The sequence below is a fragment of the Papio anubis genome, chromosome 9, assembly GCF_008728515.1.
Source record: "Papio anubis isolate 15944 chromosome 9, Panubis1.0, whole genome shotgun sequence".
In the NCBI taxonomy this organism is placed as follows: Eukaryota; Metazoa; Chordata; class Mammalia; order Primates; family Cercopithecidae; genus Papio; species Papio anubis.
This window is the reverse complement of record NC_044984.1, coordinates 116,752,794-116,767,644: the sequence shown is the minus strand read 5'-3', so window position 1 is coordinate 116,767,644 and position 14,851 is coordinate 116,752,794. Positions and strand designations below refer to the sequence as shown.

Here is a 14,851-nt window from a genome sequence, read left to right as displayed (position 1 = left end):
TTTTTGAGACAGAGTCTCACTCTGTCACCCAGGCTGGCATGCAGTGGCATAATCTTGGCTCACTGCAACCTCTGCCTCCTGGGTTCAAGTGATTCTCCTGCCCCAGCCTCCCAAGTAGCCGGGACTATAGGCCTTCGCTACCACGTCCGGCTGATTTTTGTATTATTAGTAGAGATGGGGTTTCACCACATTGGCCAGGCTGGTCTCGAACTCCTGACCTCGTGATCCGCCTACCTCGGCCTCCCAAAGTGCTGAGATTACAGGCGTGAGCCACTGCGCTTTGCCTTTTTTTTTTTTTTTTTTTTTTTTTAAGATGGAGTCTTGCTCTGTTCCCCAGGCTGGAGTGCAGTAGCACAATCTTGACTCACTGCATCCTCCACCTCCTGGGTTCCAGCGATTCTTCTGCCTCCGCCTCCAGAGTCGCTGGGACTTACAGGCGTGCGCCACCACACCCAGATAATTTTTGTATTATTAGTAGAGACAGGGTTTCACCATATTGGCCAGGCTGGCCTTGAATTCCTGACCTTGTGATCTGCCTGCCTTGGCCTCCCAAATTGCTTGGAATACAGACATGCGCCACCGTGCCCTGCTGTTTTTTTTTTTTTTTGAGACGAAGTTTTTGTCGCCTAGGCTGGAGTGCAGTGGTGCGATCTTGGCTCCACCTCCAGGGTTCAAGCGATTCTCCTGCCTCAGCCTTGCTAGTAGTTGGGATTACAGACACACGCCACCATACCCCGCTAATTTTTGTATTTTTAGTACAGATGGGTTTTCACCATGTTGGCCAGACTGGTCTTAACTTGAGGTCAGGAGTTCATCTGCCTGCCTCAGCCACCCAAAGTGCTGGATTCTAGGTGTGAGCCACCATGCCTGGCCTGAAATAATTTTTTTTTTTTTTTTTTTTTTTGAGACGGAGTCTTGCTCTGTCGCCCAGGCTGGAGTGCAGTGGCGCAATCTCGGCTCACTGCAAGCTCCGCCTCCCGGGTTCACGCCATTCTCCTGCCTCAGCCTCCCGAGTAGCTGGGACTACAGGCGCCCGCCGCTGCGCCCGGCTAATTTTTTTCTATTTTTAGTAGAGACGGAGTTTCACCATGGTCTCGATCTCCTGACCTTGTGATCCGCCCGCCTCGGCCTCCCAAAGTGCTGGGATTACAGGCGTGAGCCACCGCGCCCGGCCCCTGAAATAATTTTTAATTGAAAGACATAAAATTTTTTATGTGGAGAGCTTAATGAATTTTTGTAGGTTTTTTTGTTTGTTTCTTTGTTTGTTTTTGAGACAGGGTCTCACTCTGTTGCCCAGGCAGGAGGGCATTGGTACTATCATGGCTCTCAGCGTCCCAAGTAGCTGGGACTACAGACGCGCTCCACCATGCCCAGCTAAATTTTGTATTTTTAGTAGAGACGGGGTTTCGCCCAGGCTGGTCTTGAACTCCTGACCTCAGGTTATCTGCCTGCCTTCGCCTCCCAAAGTGCTGGGATTACAGGCGTGAGCCACCATGCCCGGCCTGGTTTTTTTTTTTTTTTTTTTTTTTGAGATGCTGTATTGTTTTGTCTTCAAGGTTGGAAGGCAGTGGCTCAATCTCGGCTCACTGCAACCTCTGCCTCCCAGGTTCAAGCGATTCTCCTGCCTCACCCTCCCGAATAGCTGGGATTAATGGTGCCCACCACCATGCCCAGCTAATTTTTTTTATTTTTTTTGAGACAGAGTTTCGCTCTTGTTGCCCAGGCTAGAGTGCAGTGACGTGATTTCGGCTCACTGCAACCTCTGCCTCCCAGGTGCAAGCAATTCTCCTGCTTCAGCCTCCTGAGTAGCTGGGACTCCAAGCGCGCTCCACCACGCCCAGCTAAGTTTGTATTTTTAGTAGAGATGGGGTTTCTCCATATTGGTCAGGCTGGTCTCAAACTCCTGATCTCAGGTGATCTGCCTACCTCGGCCTCCCAAAGTGCTGGGATTACAGATGTGAGCCACTGCGCCCAGCCCTGTATTTTTTTTTTTTAGCAGGTATAGGGTTTCATCATGTTGACTGGGCTGGTCTCAAACTCCAGACCTCAAATGATCTGCCCACCTCAGCCTCTCAAAGAACTGGGATTACAGGTGTGAGTCACCGTGCCTGGTTTTTGTGTCCTAGTTTTTGTCAGCTTGAATTGACTACTCAATTGTGGAGTAGTGGTATTTAGTGAATCTGAGTGGGTATTTGCTCATGATGTTCAGGGTGGTGGGTGTAGCAAATAATGAAATCAGACCAATTATGAATATAGGCCTGGAAAAAGGACTGATTTTATTTTTTTCTTGCTTTGACTTTTTCTCATCTTAATTGCAAGTAAAGGAATAAACCTCAACTACCAGTTTGCTGAGTTTAGCAGCATTGATGATCGTAGTGAAGGATCAGTTATTCTTGGCTTCCTTGTTTAAAACAAAACAACACAAAACAAACAAAAACACTTTTGTGAAGCACAGTGGCTCATGCCTGTAATCCCAACACTTTGGGAGGCTGAGGTGGGAGGTTCACTTGAGGTCAGGAGTTTGAAACCAGCCTGGCCAACATGGTGAGACCCCGTCCCTACGAAAAATACAAAAATTAGCCAGGTATGGTGGTGCACATCTGTAATCCCAGCACTTTGGGAGGCTGAGGCGGGCGGATCATGAGGTCAGGAGATTGAGACCATCCTGGCTAACATGGTGAAACCCCACCTCTACTAAAAATACAAAAAATTAGTCAGGCGTGGTGGCGGGTGCCTGTAGTCTGGCTATTTGGGAGGCTGAGGCAGAAGAATGGCGAGGACCCGGGAGGCGGAGCTTGCAGTGAGCTGAGATCGCACCACTGCACTTCTGCCTGGGAGACAGTGAGACTCTGTCTAAAAACAACAAAACAAAACAAACAAACAAAATAACCTTTCTAAGAGTTGTAGACTACTCCTGCGGGCTGTTGGCTTTCTCCAGTTTTTCTTGAAGTTAGAGGTTGTCTGCTTGAATATTAAATCGAATCTCTTCTGATGTTTTGTTTTCAGTTGTAGCTCCAGTAGAAAAAACAGTATCCAGTGAAAAAGCATCCAGCACTCCATCATCTGAGACTCAGGAGGAATTTGTGGATGACTTTCGAGTTGGGGAGCGAGTTTGGGTGAATGGAAATAAGCCTGGATTTATCCAGTTTCTTGGAGAAACTCAGTTTGCACCAGGCCAGTGGGCTGGAATTGTTTTAGATGAACCCATAGGCAAGAACGACGGTTCGGTGGCAGGAGTTCGCTATTTCCAATGTGAGCCTTTAAAGGGCATATTTACCCGACCTTCAAAGTTAACAAGGAAGGTGCAAGCAGAAGATGAAGCTAATGGCCTGCAGATGACGCCTGCCTCCCGAGCTACTTCACCGCTGTCCACTTCTACAGCCAGCATGGTGTCTTCCTCCCCAGCCACCCCCTCAAACATTCCCCAGAAACCATCGCAGCCAGCAGCCAAGGAACCTTCAGCTACGCCTCCGATCAGCAACCTTACAAAAACTGCCAGCGAATCTATCTCCAACCTTTCAGAGGCTGGCTCAATCAAGAAAGGAGAAAGAGAGCTCAAAATTGGAGACAGAGTATTGGTGAGTAGAGAAACATTCTGAGGTCATTTTGTTGAACTGAGATGTAAACACCAGGGAGTGGTTGAAATACACACATCAGGGCTGGGCGCGGTGGCTCACGCCTGTAATCCCAGCACTTTGGGAGGCTAAGGCGGGTGGATCACAAGGTCCGGAGTTCAAGACCAGCCTGGCCAAGATGGTGAAACCCCATCTCTACTAAAAATACAAAAAAATTAGCTGGAATTGGTGGCGGGCGCCTGTAATCCCAGCTACTCAGGAGGCTGAGGCAGAGAATTGCTGAAACCCGGGAGGCGGAGGTTGCAGTGAGCCAAGATTGTGCCACTACCCTCCAGCCTAGGCGAAAGAGTGAGACTCTGTCTCAAAAAAAAAAAAAAAAGCCGGAAATACACACATGGGATACTTCTTGGCTCAGTGTCTGTTCTGGAGGGACGACCCCTCCTTTATAGAGAAATTAATCAGTTCAGTTTATGGGTAACTATGCAACAAATTAGAAACTGGCATGTAGTTTGTGTCTAGAAAGAGCATAGGTTTGCAGTGATCTAGTTGTATCTAGCAGTTTAGCTAAAAGAATATTGAGTTTATAATTTGTAAATATTTACTTTTGTTATTAAAAATTTTCTTGGCCGGGCGCGGTGGCTCACGCCTGTAATCCCAGCACTTTGGGACGCCGAGGCGGGCAGATCATGAAGTCAGGCGATCAAGACCATCCTGGCTAACGCAGTGAAACCCCGTCTCTACTAAAAATACAAAAAACTAGCCGGGCATGGTAGCAGGCGCCTGTAGTCCCAGCTACTCGGGAGACTGAGGCAGGAGAATGGCCTGAACCCCGGAGGCGGAGCTTGCAGTGAGCCAAGATTGCGCCACTGCACTCCGGTCTGGGAGACAGAGCAAGACTCTGTCTCAAAAAAACCAAAAATTTATTTTCTTAATATTATATGGCTGCCTGTTGGGGACTCGAACTCCGGTCTCCACATGACAGGCAGAAACACCACTATACTAACAAGGAACTTGTAAATATTAAGGTAACAGTGGCCAGGTATGGTGGCTCACGCCTGTAATCCCAGCATTTTGGGAGGCCAAGGTGGGAGGATCACTTGAACCTGGGCAACAAAGTGAGACCCCGTCTCTATAAAAAATAAAAAAATTGGCCAGGCGGGGTGACTCACTCCTATAATCCCAGTACTTTGGGAGGCTGAGCAGGTGGATCACTTGAGGTCAGGAGTTCAAGACCAGCCTGGCCAACATGGCGACACCCCGTCTCTACTAAAAATACAAAAATTAGTCAGGCATGGTGGCAGGCACCTGTAATCCAAGCTATTCAGGGGGCTTAGGCAGGAGAATGACTTAAACCCAGGAGGTGGAAGTTGCAGTGAGCCAAGATCGCATCACTACACTCCAGGCTGGGCAACAAAGCAAGACTCCATATAAAATAAAAATAAAATAAGCCAAACATGGTATCACATGCCTATAGTCCCAGCTACTCAGGAGGCTGAGCCTGGGAGATGGAAGCTGCAGGGAACTATGATTACGTCATGGCACTCCAGCAAGACCCTGTTTCTTTTTTTTTTTTTTTTTTTGAGACGGAGTCTCGCTGTGCTCCCAGGCTGGAGTGCAGTGGCGTGATCTCGGCTCACTGCAAGCTCCGCCTCCCGGGTTCACGCCATTCTCCCACCTCAGCCTCCCAAGTAGCTGAGACTACAGGCGCCCGCCACCACGCCCGGCTAGTTTTTTGTATTTTTAGTAGAGACGGGGTTTCACCATGTTAGCCAGGATAGTCTTGATCTCCTGACCTCGTGATCCACCCACCTCGGCCTCCCAAAGTGCTGGGATTACAGGCTTGAGCCACCGCGCCCGGCCAAGACCCTGTTTCAAAACAAAAAAAAGTAACTTTATTGACAAAATAAGCTCAGGAGTGAACTTAGGTATGTTTATAAAAATCAGATTTTTTGCCCTTTCTGATTTTTAATTTTTGGTTTAGTGAAATTATGTGGGTGTCTGTAAGATTCTGCTACCTTAAATGGCTTGGAAAACTCAAGGCATCAGAGGATGTTACTTAAGAATTTCTGGGCCAAGGCCAGGTGCAATGGCTCATGCCTATAATGCCAGCAGTTTTGGAGGCTGAGGCAGGTGTATCACCTAGGGTCAGGAGTTCAAGACTAGCCTGGTCAACATGGTGAAACCCCGTTTCTACTAAAAATACAAAAACTAGTTGAGTGCAGTGACGCACACCTGTAATCCCAGCTACCTGGGAAGCTGAGGCAGGAGAATTGCTTGAACGCAGGAGGAGGAGGTTGCAGTAAGCTGAGATTGCGCCACTGCACTCTAGCCTGGGCAACAGAGTGAGACTCTGTCTCAAAGGGAAAAAAAAGAATTTCCGGGTCTTTCAAATGATGAGGTTTAGATTTAGGAAGAGGAAAGAAATGTACAGTAGCTACTGTTTGACTAATAAGCGGAAATGCAAGGTATAAGGTCTATGTACCCTACATTCTAGAACCTCTGAATTTAGTGATTTTTTTTTTTTTTTTAAAGAGGAGCAGGGTAGCATAGTGCTAAGAAGACAAGCTGAGTCCCTGCTTTGCCTTTGGGACCTCAGTGAGATATTTAACAACTCAGTTTCCTAACCTCTATAAGCAAGGCTAAAGTGCTGCATTTCGACTATATTTGATATTTCTAGGATGTGATGTCAGGTTCTTGGACAGTTTGACTGACGCCCAGCTGTTCTGTTTCAACATGGTTGTCTCCATGCCTTGGACTGCGTGTTCTGTGCTGAATTTTTAGCTCATGACCATACATGAGGAGGTGACTTGTCAGCTCTTTATATTTGAACTGACAAGCTTTATCTTTCTATGAGCTACTCCCCAGGGCCCTTACACTAAGAATCTTCTTGTTCTCAACACTTCTTTTATTTTTTATTTTTTATTTTTGGAGACAAGAGTCTCACTCTGTCTCCCAGGCTGGAGTGCAGTGGTGCGATCTCAGCTCATTGCAATCTCCGCCTCCCGGGTTCAAGCTATTCTTCTGCTTCAGCCTCCTGAGTAGCTGGGGCTACAGGCATGTGCCACCACACCCAGCTAATTTTTATATATTTTTTTGAGACGAAGTCTCACTCTGTCCCCCAGGCTGAAGTGCAGTGGCGCGTTCTCAGCTCACTGCAAGCTCCACCTCCTGGGTTCGTGCCATTCTCCTGCCTCAGCCTCCTGAGTAGCTGGGACTACAGGTGCCTGCCACCACGCCTGGCTGTTTTTTTTTTTTTTTGAGGTGGAGTCTGGCTCTGTCGCCCAGGCTGGAGTGTAGTAGTATGATCTCGGCTCACTACAGCCTCCGCCTCCTGGGTTCAAGCAATTCTCCTGCCTCAGCCTCCTGAGTAGCTGGAATTACAGGCGCCCGCCACCACGCCCAGCTAATTTTTGTATTTTTAGTAGAGACGGGGTTTCACCGTGTTGGTCAGGCTGATCTTGAACCCCTGACCTCGTGATCCACTCACCTTGGCCTCCCAAAGCGCTGGGATTACAGGCGTGAGCCACCGTGCCTGGCCGCTACTTTTTTTTTTTTGTATTTTTAGTAGAGACGGGGTTTCACCGTGTTAGCCAGGATGGTCTCGATCTTCTGACATAGTGATCTGCCTGCCTTGGCCTCCCAAAGTGCTGGGATTAGAGGTGTGAGCCACCGCACCCGGCTGCTAATTTTTTTTTTTTTTGTATTTTTAGTAGAGATGGGGTTTCACCCATGTTAGCCAGGATAGTCGTGATGTTCTGACCTCGTGATCTGCCTGCCTCGGCCTCCCAAAGTGCTGGGATTACAAGCGTGAGCCAGCATGCCCGGCCTAATTTTTTTATTTTTAATAGAGACGGGGTTTCACCATATTGGCCAGGCTGGTCTCGAGCTCCTGACCTTGTGATCCGCCCTCCTTGGCCTCCCAAACTGCTGGGATTACAGGCACGAGCTCAAGACTTCTTATACAGGTCTTTGATAACTGTGAAAGGGGAAAAATATCTTCCTGAGAATTAAAAAAAAATTTACCAGATTTGTTTTGCTTGTGTTTGAACCTTAAATAACTATAATTTATCCAGTATGTGCTTTTTGGTGTCTGTCTTCATTTGCTGAACACTGTTTTTGTGAGGGTTGTCTATAATTTGTAGAATTAAAATGCACACATAGTGGGGTCTTATATATAGACCAATTTTAATAATATGCTTTTGTAGATTATAGACTGTGGATTTGGGGCATTCGTATGTAAGGAAATACAGGTCTTAATTTAAAACAATAAGCTGCTGTTTGGTATTATACTATTTTGATGTACTATACCTAATTTAATCATACACATTTAGGTGCAATCTAGAAATGAAATTTTTTTCATTTTTTTTCCCCTAGAAATGAAATTCGAGTCAAGGGGTATAAATAATTTAAAATTGTTAATAGATATTGCCAAATTGCAATCCAAAAAGCCTTTATTTTTGTTTCCACAAACAGTATACAAATATGTCCTTCCTGGTAAGTTTTTTTTTTAGTCTTACTGGTGCTTTTTTTCACCTTATTAAGGTTGTTAAAGCTCTTTTTAAAAATTCATTTATCATATTAACTTTTTTTTTTTTTTTTTTTGAGACAGAGTCTCACTCTGTCCCCCCAGGCTGGAGTGTAGTGGTGCAATCTTGGCTCACTGCAACCTCTGCCTCCTGGGTTCAAGCGATTCTCGTGCCTCAGCCTCCAGAGTGGCTGGGACTACAAACGTGCGCCACCACGCCCAGCTAATTCTTTGTATTTTTAGTAGAGATGGGGTTTTGCCATGTTGCCCAGGCTAGTCGTGAACTCCTGAGTTCAGGCAGTCCACCCGCCTCTGCCTCCCAGAGTGCTGGGATTACAGGCGTGAGCCACTGTGCCCGGCCCTTGTTAACTTTTTTTTTTTTTTTTGAGACGGAGTCTCGCTCTGTGCCCCAGGCTGGAGTGCAGTGGCCGGATCTCGGCTCACTGCAAGCTCTGCCCCCCCGGGTTCACGCCATTCTCCTGCCTTAGCCTCCCGAGTAGCTGGGACTACAGGCGCCCGCCACCACGCCCGGCTAGTTTTTTGTATTTTTTAGTAGAGACGGGGTTTCACCGTGTTAGCCAGGATGGTCTCGATCTCCTGACCTTGTGATCCGCCCGCCTCGGCCTCCCGAAGTGCTGGGATTACAGGCTTGAGCCACCGCGCCCGGCCAAAATAATCGAAAAGACAGAAGCACCCACTTCCGCAGCGAGCAGGGTAATTAAATTTGTTTTTGTTACCGTAGATTATTGGGGAACATGTGGTGTTTGCTAACATTAGTAAGTTCTTTAGTGGTGATTTGTGAGATTTTGGTGCACCCATCACCCGAGCAGTATACGCTGCACCTAATAATTTCTTCTATTTTTCTCCATCCTCTTACTGGTGACTTAGAACCTCAAACCTCTGAGCCTCGTTGTGACCTTGCATTTACATTGAGTGTTTCTTCATTACCTACTTGGCGAATTCTTGGGCTCTTTTAGGATGGGGGTTTGTGCTCTGGGGAAGTTGTTCTTTACCTGAAATCCATTTGTCTTGATTGCTGATGGAGCAGTTAGTGGCAGGATTTGCTGTTTTGTATGGTCCACAATTGAAAAGACTCCAGATAGTCACATTTAGTTAAAAGTCCTTTTGGCTGAATCTTGGGATCTTTTCTGACACAATGGATTTTACTTGGCTTAATTCCTTTGCGATGAGGTTTGCTGCAGATTTGATTTTTTTTTTTTTCTTTTCTGATTTTAGTTTTTTTTTTAAATTTTTAAATCAAGATGGAATCTTGCTCTTTTGCCCAGCTGGAGTGCAGTGGCATGATCTCAGTTTACTGTAGCCTCTGCCCCATGAGTTCAAGCGATTCTTCTGCCTCAGCTTCCCAAGTATCATAGCTGGGATTACAGGCACCCACCACCACACCCAGCTAATTTTTTTTTTTGTTGTTAGACCAGGTTTCACTCTTGTTGCCCAGGCTGGAGTGCAATGGTGCAATCTCACTGCAACCTCCGCCTCCCGGGTTCAAGCGATTCTCCTGTCTCAGCCTCCCGAGTAGCTGGGATTACCTGAATGTGCCACCATGCCTGGCTAATTTTGGATTTTTAATAGAGATGGGGTTTTTCCATGTTAGTCAGGCTGGTCTCAAACTCCTGACCTCAGGTGATCAGCCCTCCTCGGCCTCCCAAAGTGTTGGGATTACAGGCGTGAGCCACCACGCCTGGCCTGTATTTTTTTTTCGTAGAGACGGGGTTTCACCATGTTGGCCAGTCTGGTCTCAAACTACTGACCTCAAGTGATCCGCGCACCTTGGCCTCCCAAAGTGTTGGGTTTGCATGCGTGAGCCACTGCACCCGGCCAAGTTTTTTTTTTCATTTTTCAGTTTCCCAGAAGTTCTGAACTTCACCCAGTATAACCTTTTAGGATCGTCCAGGAGGGAAATACAGAGCACCTCATGCTGCTGCAGAGAAGCTACGTTCGGCAGCGTTTTCCTGTTTGTGCACAGCAGACTCAGTGCGGTCACGTTTTAGCGGGTCATTGTTGTCAGTGCTCTTCCTGCTGCTTGCTTTCAGTTATGAGAAGGTTCCCCAGTTTTCCTTTTGAGGCTTGGAAACACAGGAGACCGTCCACCTGCCTGTCCGATCCCACGCCTCTGGTCTCGCTGTCCATCCTCCTCGCCTGTGTCCTGTGGCCCTAACTGCTTTGGGTCAGACCATCATCATCTTTACCTGGACTTGCGGGGCACCGTCCATGCCTCTTGCCTCGTCTCTCCTCACTTCTATTCTTTGCACAATTACAGAGAGGTTCAATTAAAATGTCAATTTGGCGATGCTGTTCGCCTGCCTGAAATCTTTTTAGTAGCGCCCAGTCTGCCTGCACCGTTGGCTTTGATTTTCACAACGTTTGGAGCGTTTTCTGTGGTGCTCAGTAATTGGGCAGTGGTTTCTTTTTGTAAACCTAAGCCAACATCTTAACCCCAAAGGTGCCAAATTTGGTATCTGTCTAGCCTTGAGAACTTTGTGTAGGCTGTTGGGGCTTGGGAGTTTGGAGCTTTTCTGTGCTGAGGAGCCCACGCCGCTGCTTTGGGACTTGGGTAGAGGGAGGTTTGACCACACAGGCCTGAGTCCGGAGCGCCAGTGTTGTCTTATTACTGGATCCCAGCTCCTAACTTAACAACTTGATTGTCCCTGTGAGTTCTCTAAGCATAATCACAAAAATATCTTGAGCCTCAGACGCTTCGTAGTGTATGATCTTTTGTAGATTTAAAAAGCAAACTTTGCTAGTATTTTGGTCAGTGGGTGCCATATACAAGACTGCTTCTGGTGAGTAAATATTCTGCATTTTATCTACCCCCATGGTTAGAAGAGGTGATTTTTTTTTTTTTTTTTTTTTGGAGACAGAGTCTTGCTCTGTTGCCCAGGCTGGAGTGCAGTGGCACGATCTCAGCTCACTGCAACCTCTGCCTCCCAGGTTCAAGCAATTCTCTTGTCCCAGCCTCCCATGTAGCTGGAACTACAGGCATGCACTACCCTTTCCAGTGTCTTGATATTCTTGGGGTCTGGATCCTGTGGAAGCTCAGATGTCTTTCAGAAGCGGAGATTAAGTAGTTCCGAGACATAAAGTGCAAATCAAGTATCACTTCTTCGTCTTTTAGCCAAAGCGTCTATTCATAATTACGCATCTTTTGTTTACCTGTTTGTTCTAGGAAGAGTTAGACTTACGAGAGGGTATCTGTTATATGTCATTTGCTCTTGTCACATTTATTTTTAAGGGGATTTATTTAATGTCACCTGTTAGAGATTGGAAGACTCAAAATGATATCATAAAAGGAAAAAAGTAACTGGGACTGTTTATTTAGTCTAGAGAAAATATGATGGCTTTATAAAGGCAGTGTTTTTAACAGTCTGCAGTTCATTCAGAAAATATCCTGAGCATCTGCTATGCACCGGAAGTTGTTCCAGGTGTTGTAGATGTGGCACCAACCAAGACCAACACATCGTGATCTAACGCGGCTCCTCGTGGCATTAAAAAAAATCGAAACTCCTTCCTTGGACCTGCAGTGCCCCTTGTTCTCTGGACCCTGCCCACCTTCCCGACCTCTTGTCCTTCTCACCCCCGTTTCTCACTCTGCTTCAGCTACACTGGCCCCTTTGCTATTTCTTTTCTTCTTCTTCTTTTTTTTTTTTTTTTTGAGACGGGTTTTGCACTGTTGCGCAGGCTGGAGTGCAGCGGCACCATTTCGGCTCGTTGCACCCTCTGCCTACAGGGCTCAAGCAATTCTTGCGCCTCAGCCTCCTGAGTAGCTGGTACTACAGGTGTGAGCCACTACAGCTGGCTGAGTTTTGTATTTTTAGTAGAGACAGGGTTTCGCCATGTTGCCCAGTCTGGTCTCAAATTCCTGTCCTCAAATGATCTGTCTGCCTTGGCCTCCCAAAGTGCTGGAATGACAGGCGTGAGCCACCGTGCCCAGCCCCCTTTGCTGTTTCTGAACTCCCAGACTCATTCCCACTTCAGAATTTGTTGTTTCTTCTGCTTGGGATGTTTTATCCCCGGTGCCTCGTGGTCACTCAAGTCGTGGCTCAAATGTTACCTCCTCAGGCCTCCCTTCCTTGGCCACCCCAACTAAAGACACCTTCTATAGCAGCATCACACTGCCCTGTTTTATTTTTTTCATAGCACTCTTCACTAGTTGAAATTGGCTTTCATTTTTTTACTTGTTTATTGTCCATTTCTCCCTGACCAGAATTTAACCTCCGTGAAAGCACAGAAACTTTCTGTCTCATTCACTGTCACACCCACAACGCTTAGGACAGTGCCTGGCGCATAGTAGGAGCTCATTAAATAGTGTGGAGAGAATCAGAGGGTTTTGAATACAGTCGTAACTTTATACCCATGAAGGGGAGAGTAAAGTATGACATGCAGAGGTCAACTTAGGACCAGTGAAGATTTTACCCTTCTCTGTAGGGGAGCTGCTGGAAGGTCAACTGGCCCTCCACTGGAGAGAATTATATTACTTGAGGTAATCAAAAGTGGCCAGACTTGGTGGCTCACGTCTGTGATCCTAGCATTTTGGGAGGTCAAGGTGGGTGCAATCAGTTGAGATCAAGAGTTTGAGACCAGCCTGGCCAACATGGTGAAACCCCGTCTCCACTAAAAATACAAAAATATTAGCCAGGCGTGGTGGCGGGCGCCTGTAATCCCAGCTGCTCGGGAGGCTGAGGCAGGAAACTCTCTGGAACCCGGGAGGCGGAGGTTGCAGTGAGCTGAGATCATGCCATTTGACTCCAGCCTGGATGACAAAGCGAAACTCCATCTCAAAAAAAAAAAAAAAAAGTACCAGTGCTTTGGCTCTTTCATGTCACAGGCAATTAAGTTTTAAGTGAGGCCTACATTTGTATTTGGCAAATACTAGCTAACCATGTTGATTTATTTTATTTTATTTTTTTAATTGAAATGCAGTGGTGTGATCTTGGGTCTCTGCGACCTCCACCTCCGGGGTTGAAATGATGTTCCTGCCTCAGCCTCCTGAATAGCTGTGATTGCAGGCACCTGCCACCACGCCTGACTAATTTTTGTATTTTTAGTAGAGAGAGAGTTTCACCACATTGGCCAGGCTGGTCTCAAACTCCTGACCTCAAGTGATCTGCCCGCCTCGGCCTCCCAAAGTGCTGGGATTACAGGTGTGAGTCACCGTCCCCGGCCCCCATGTTTACTTTTTAAAATAAGCCGTTTATCTTGGAATATGGCAGATAAGAAGCCACCTTACAAGACTGCTTACAAAATTCCTGCGAAACAACCCCTCACGTTTTGTAGCTTTATGCACTCAGGCACTGTGAGATTAAATGGTTTGCTGAGAACTGGATAATGAAGAGATGAGAGTCCAGAGAGGATCGTTTCTGTTTCCTGTTTGTAGACCCACTCATTAACCCAGCAGGAATTTATCAGTGTTTTTATTTTTCACAGGAGCTTACAGGAAGGATATTTGTTTCTGTTCCCACAGCATTTTGTAGAAACCTCTGGATGCACTTCACACTTTTTACAGGAATTTCTTGTCCGAATCTTCTTTCTCTCCCTCAGTGGCCAACACTGTATTCTGTTTATCTTTGTTTTTCAAGGATCCAAACACTCAAGAAATGCATATTGAATAAATGAATGATAATTTAAAAATCTGAGGTTTGCTAAAGCATAAAAATAGTAGCTAGAGTTTTTTTTTTTGAGTTTCTAGTTTAAATTAATTCTGTCTTCAGTAGTGACTTTTACCACAGTGTTAGGAATTATATGCTAACATTCTGAGAGTAAAGAGAATGAATTTTGCTTGTTTGTGTTTGCCATGGGAATCTATCTTTTAGTTTCTTTGTTTGTTTGTTTTTGAGACAGGGTCTCACTGTCTTGTTCAGGCTGGAGTGCAGTGTCAGGATCATAGCTCACTTGCAGCCTGAGTAGCTGGGATCACAGGCTCATGCCACCATGCCTGGCTAATTTTTAAATTTTTGTAGAGATGGGGTCTCACTGTGTTGACCAGGCCAGTCTCAAACTCCTGGCCTCAAATGATCCTCCTGCCTTGGCCTCCCAAAATGGTGGGATTACAGGCATGAGCCACTGCACCTGGCCTTGTTTTTTGTTTCAATATTAAAAATGTTTTTCTTTGATCACTTAGATATTTGTCTTAGAACATAGATTTCTTAGATATGATTTGATCATAGTGGCTTCTATTTATTGTCAATGCATTATTTAATGCTTCTGTTTCCTGTACGTGCATGTACTAGACTTTTCTGCATTGTCTGGAACACATGAGAAATAAAACCTAACTTTATAAAGTCCTGTTTAAATGCATAAACATGTTTTTTGATTGTAGAATGATTAAGTAGAAAAACATTTGCTGATTTTAGGACTTCATGTGACTTTCTGTCTCCATAGAATAATTACTGATTTTTTACAGGGAAATGAAAAATACATTTTATGTTATATGAGTGAAGAGTTCCACGTTTGGTGGGAGAAAAAATATTAACAACCTTTCTGTTCTAGGAACTAGTAATCATTCATTTCAGACAAACTTTGTGACATGATTTTTTTTCAGGATACATGTATATTACCTGCATTTAGAGAAACAGTTGCTAATTTGTTATTTGTGATTACTTTTTACAAAGCTGTTCTGAATGAAGCTTGTAGTTTGCTTGGAGAATTACTGACTATAGCCTGTTAGATGTCTCTTGGAAAAACAATTGTCATGACAGTAACTTCGACTCACCCCCAAAGAATTTAACACATTATC

General features: G+C 45.8%; 1 protein-coding gene across 15 annotated transcripts in view; it reads left to right on the top strand.

The window, feature by feature from the left end:
- CLIP1 (CAP-Gly domain containing linker protein 1) overlaps nucleotides 1-14,851 on the top strand; it is a 152,605-nt gene that overhangs the window by 44,358 nt on the left and 93,396 nt on the right. For all 15 annotated transcript variants that reach the window (XM_009181909.3, XM_009181908.3, XM_009181905.3 and 12 more), the window contains exon 3: nucleotides 3,007-3,578. In XM_009181909.3, the coding sequence (XP_009180173.2) occupies nucleotides 3,007-3,578 (572 nt within the window). The remainder of the gene's footprint in view (nucleotides 1-3,006; nucleotides 3,579-14,851) is intronic.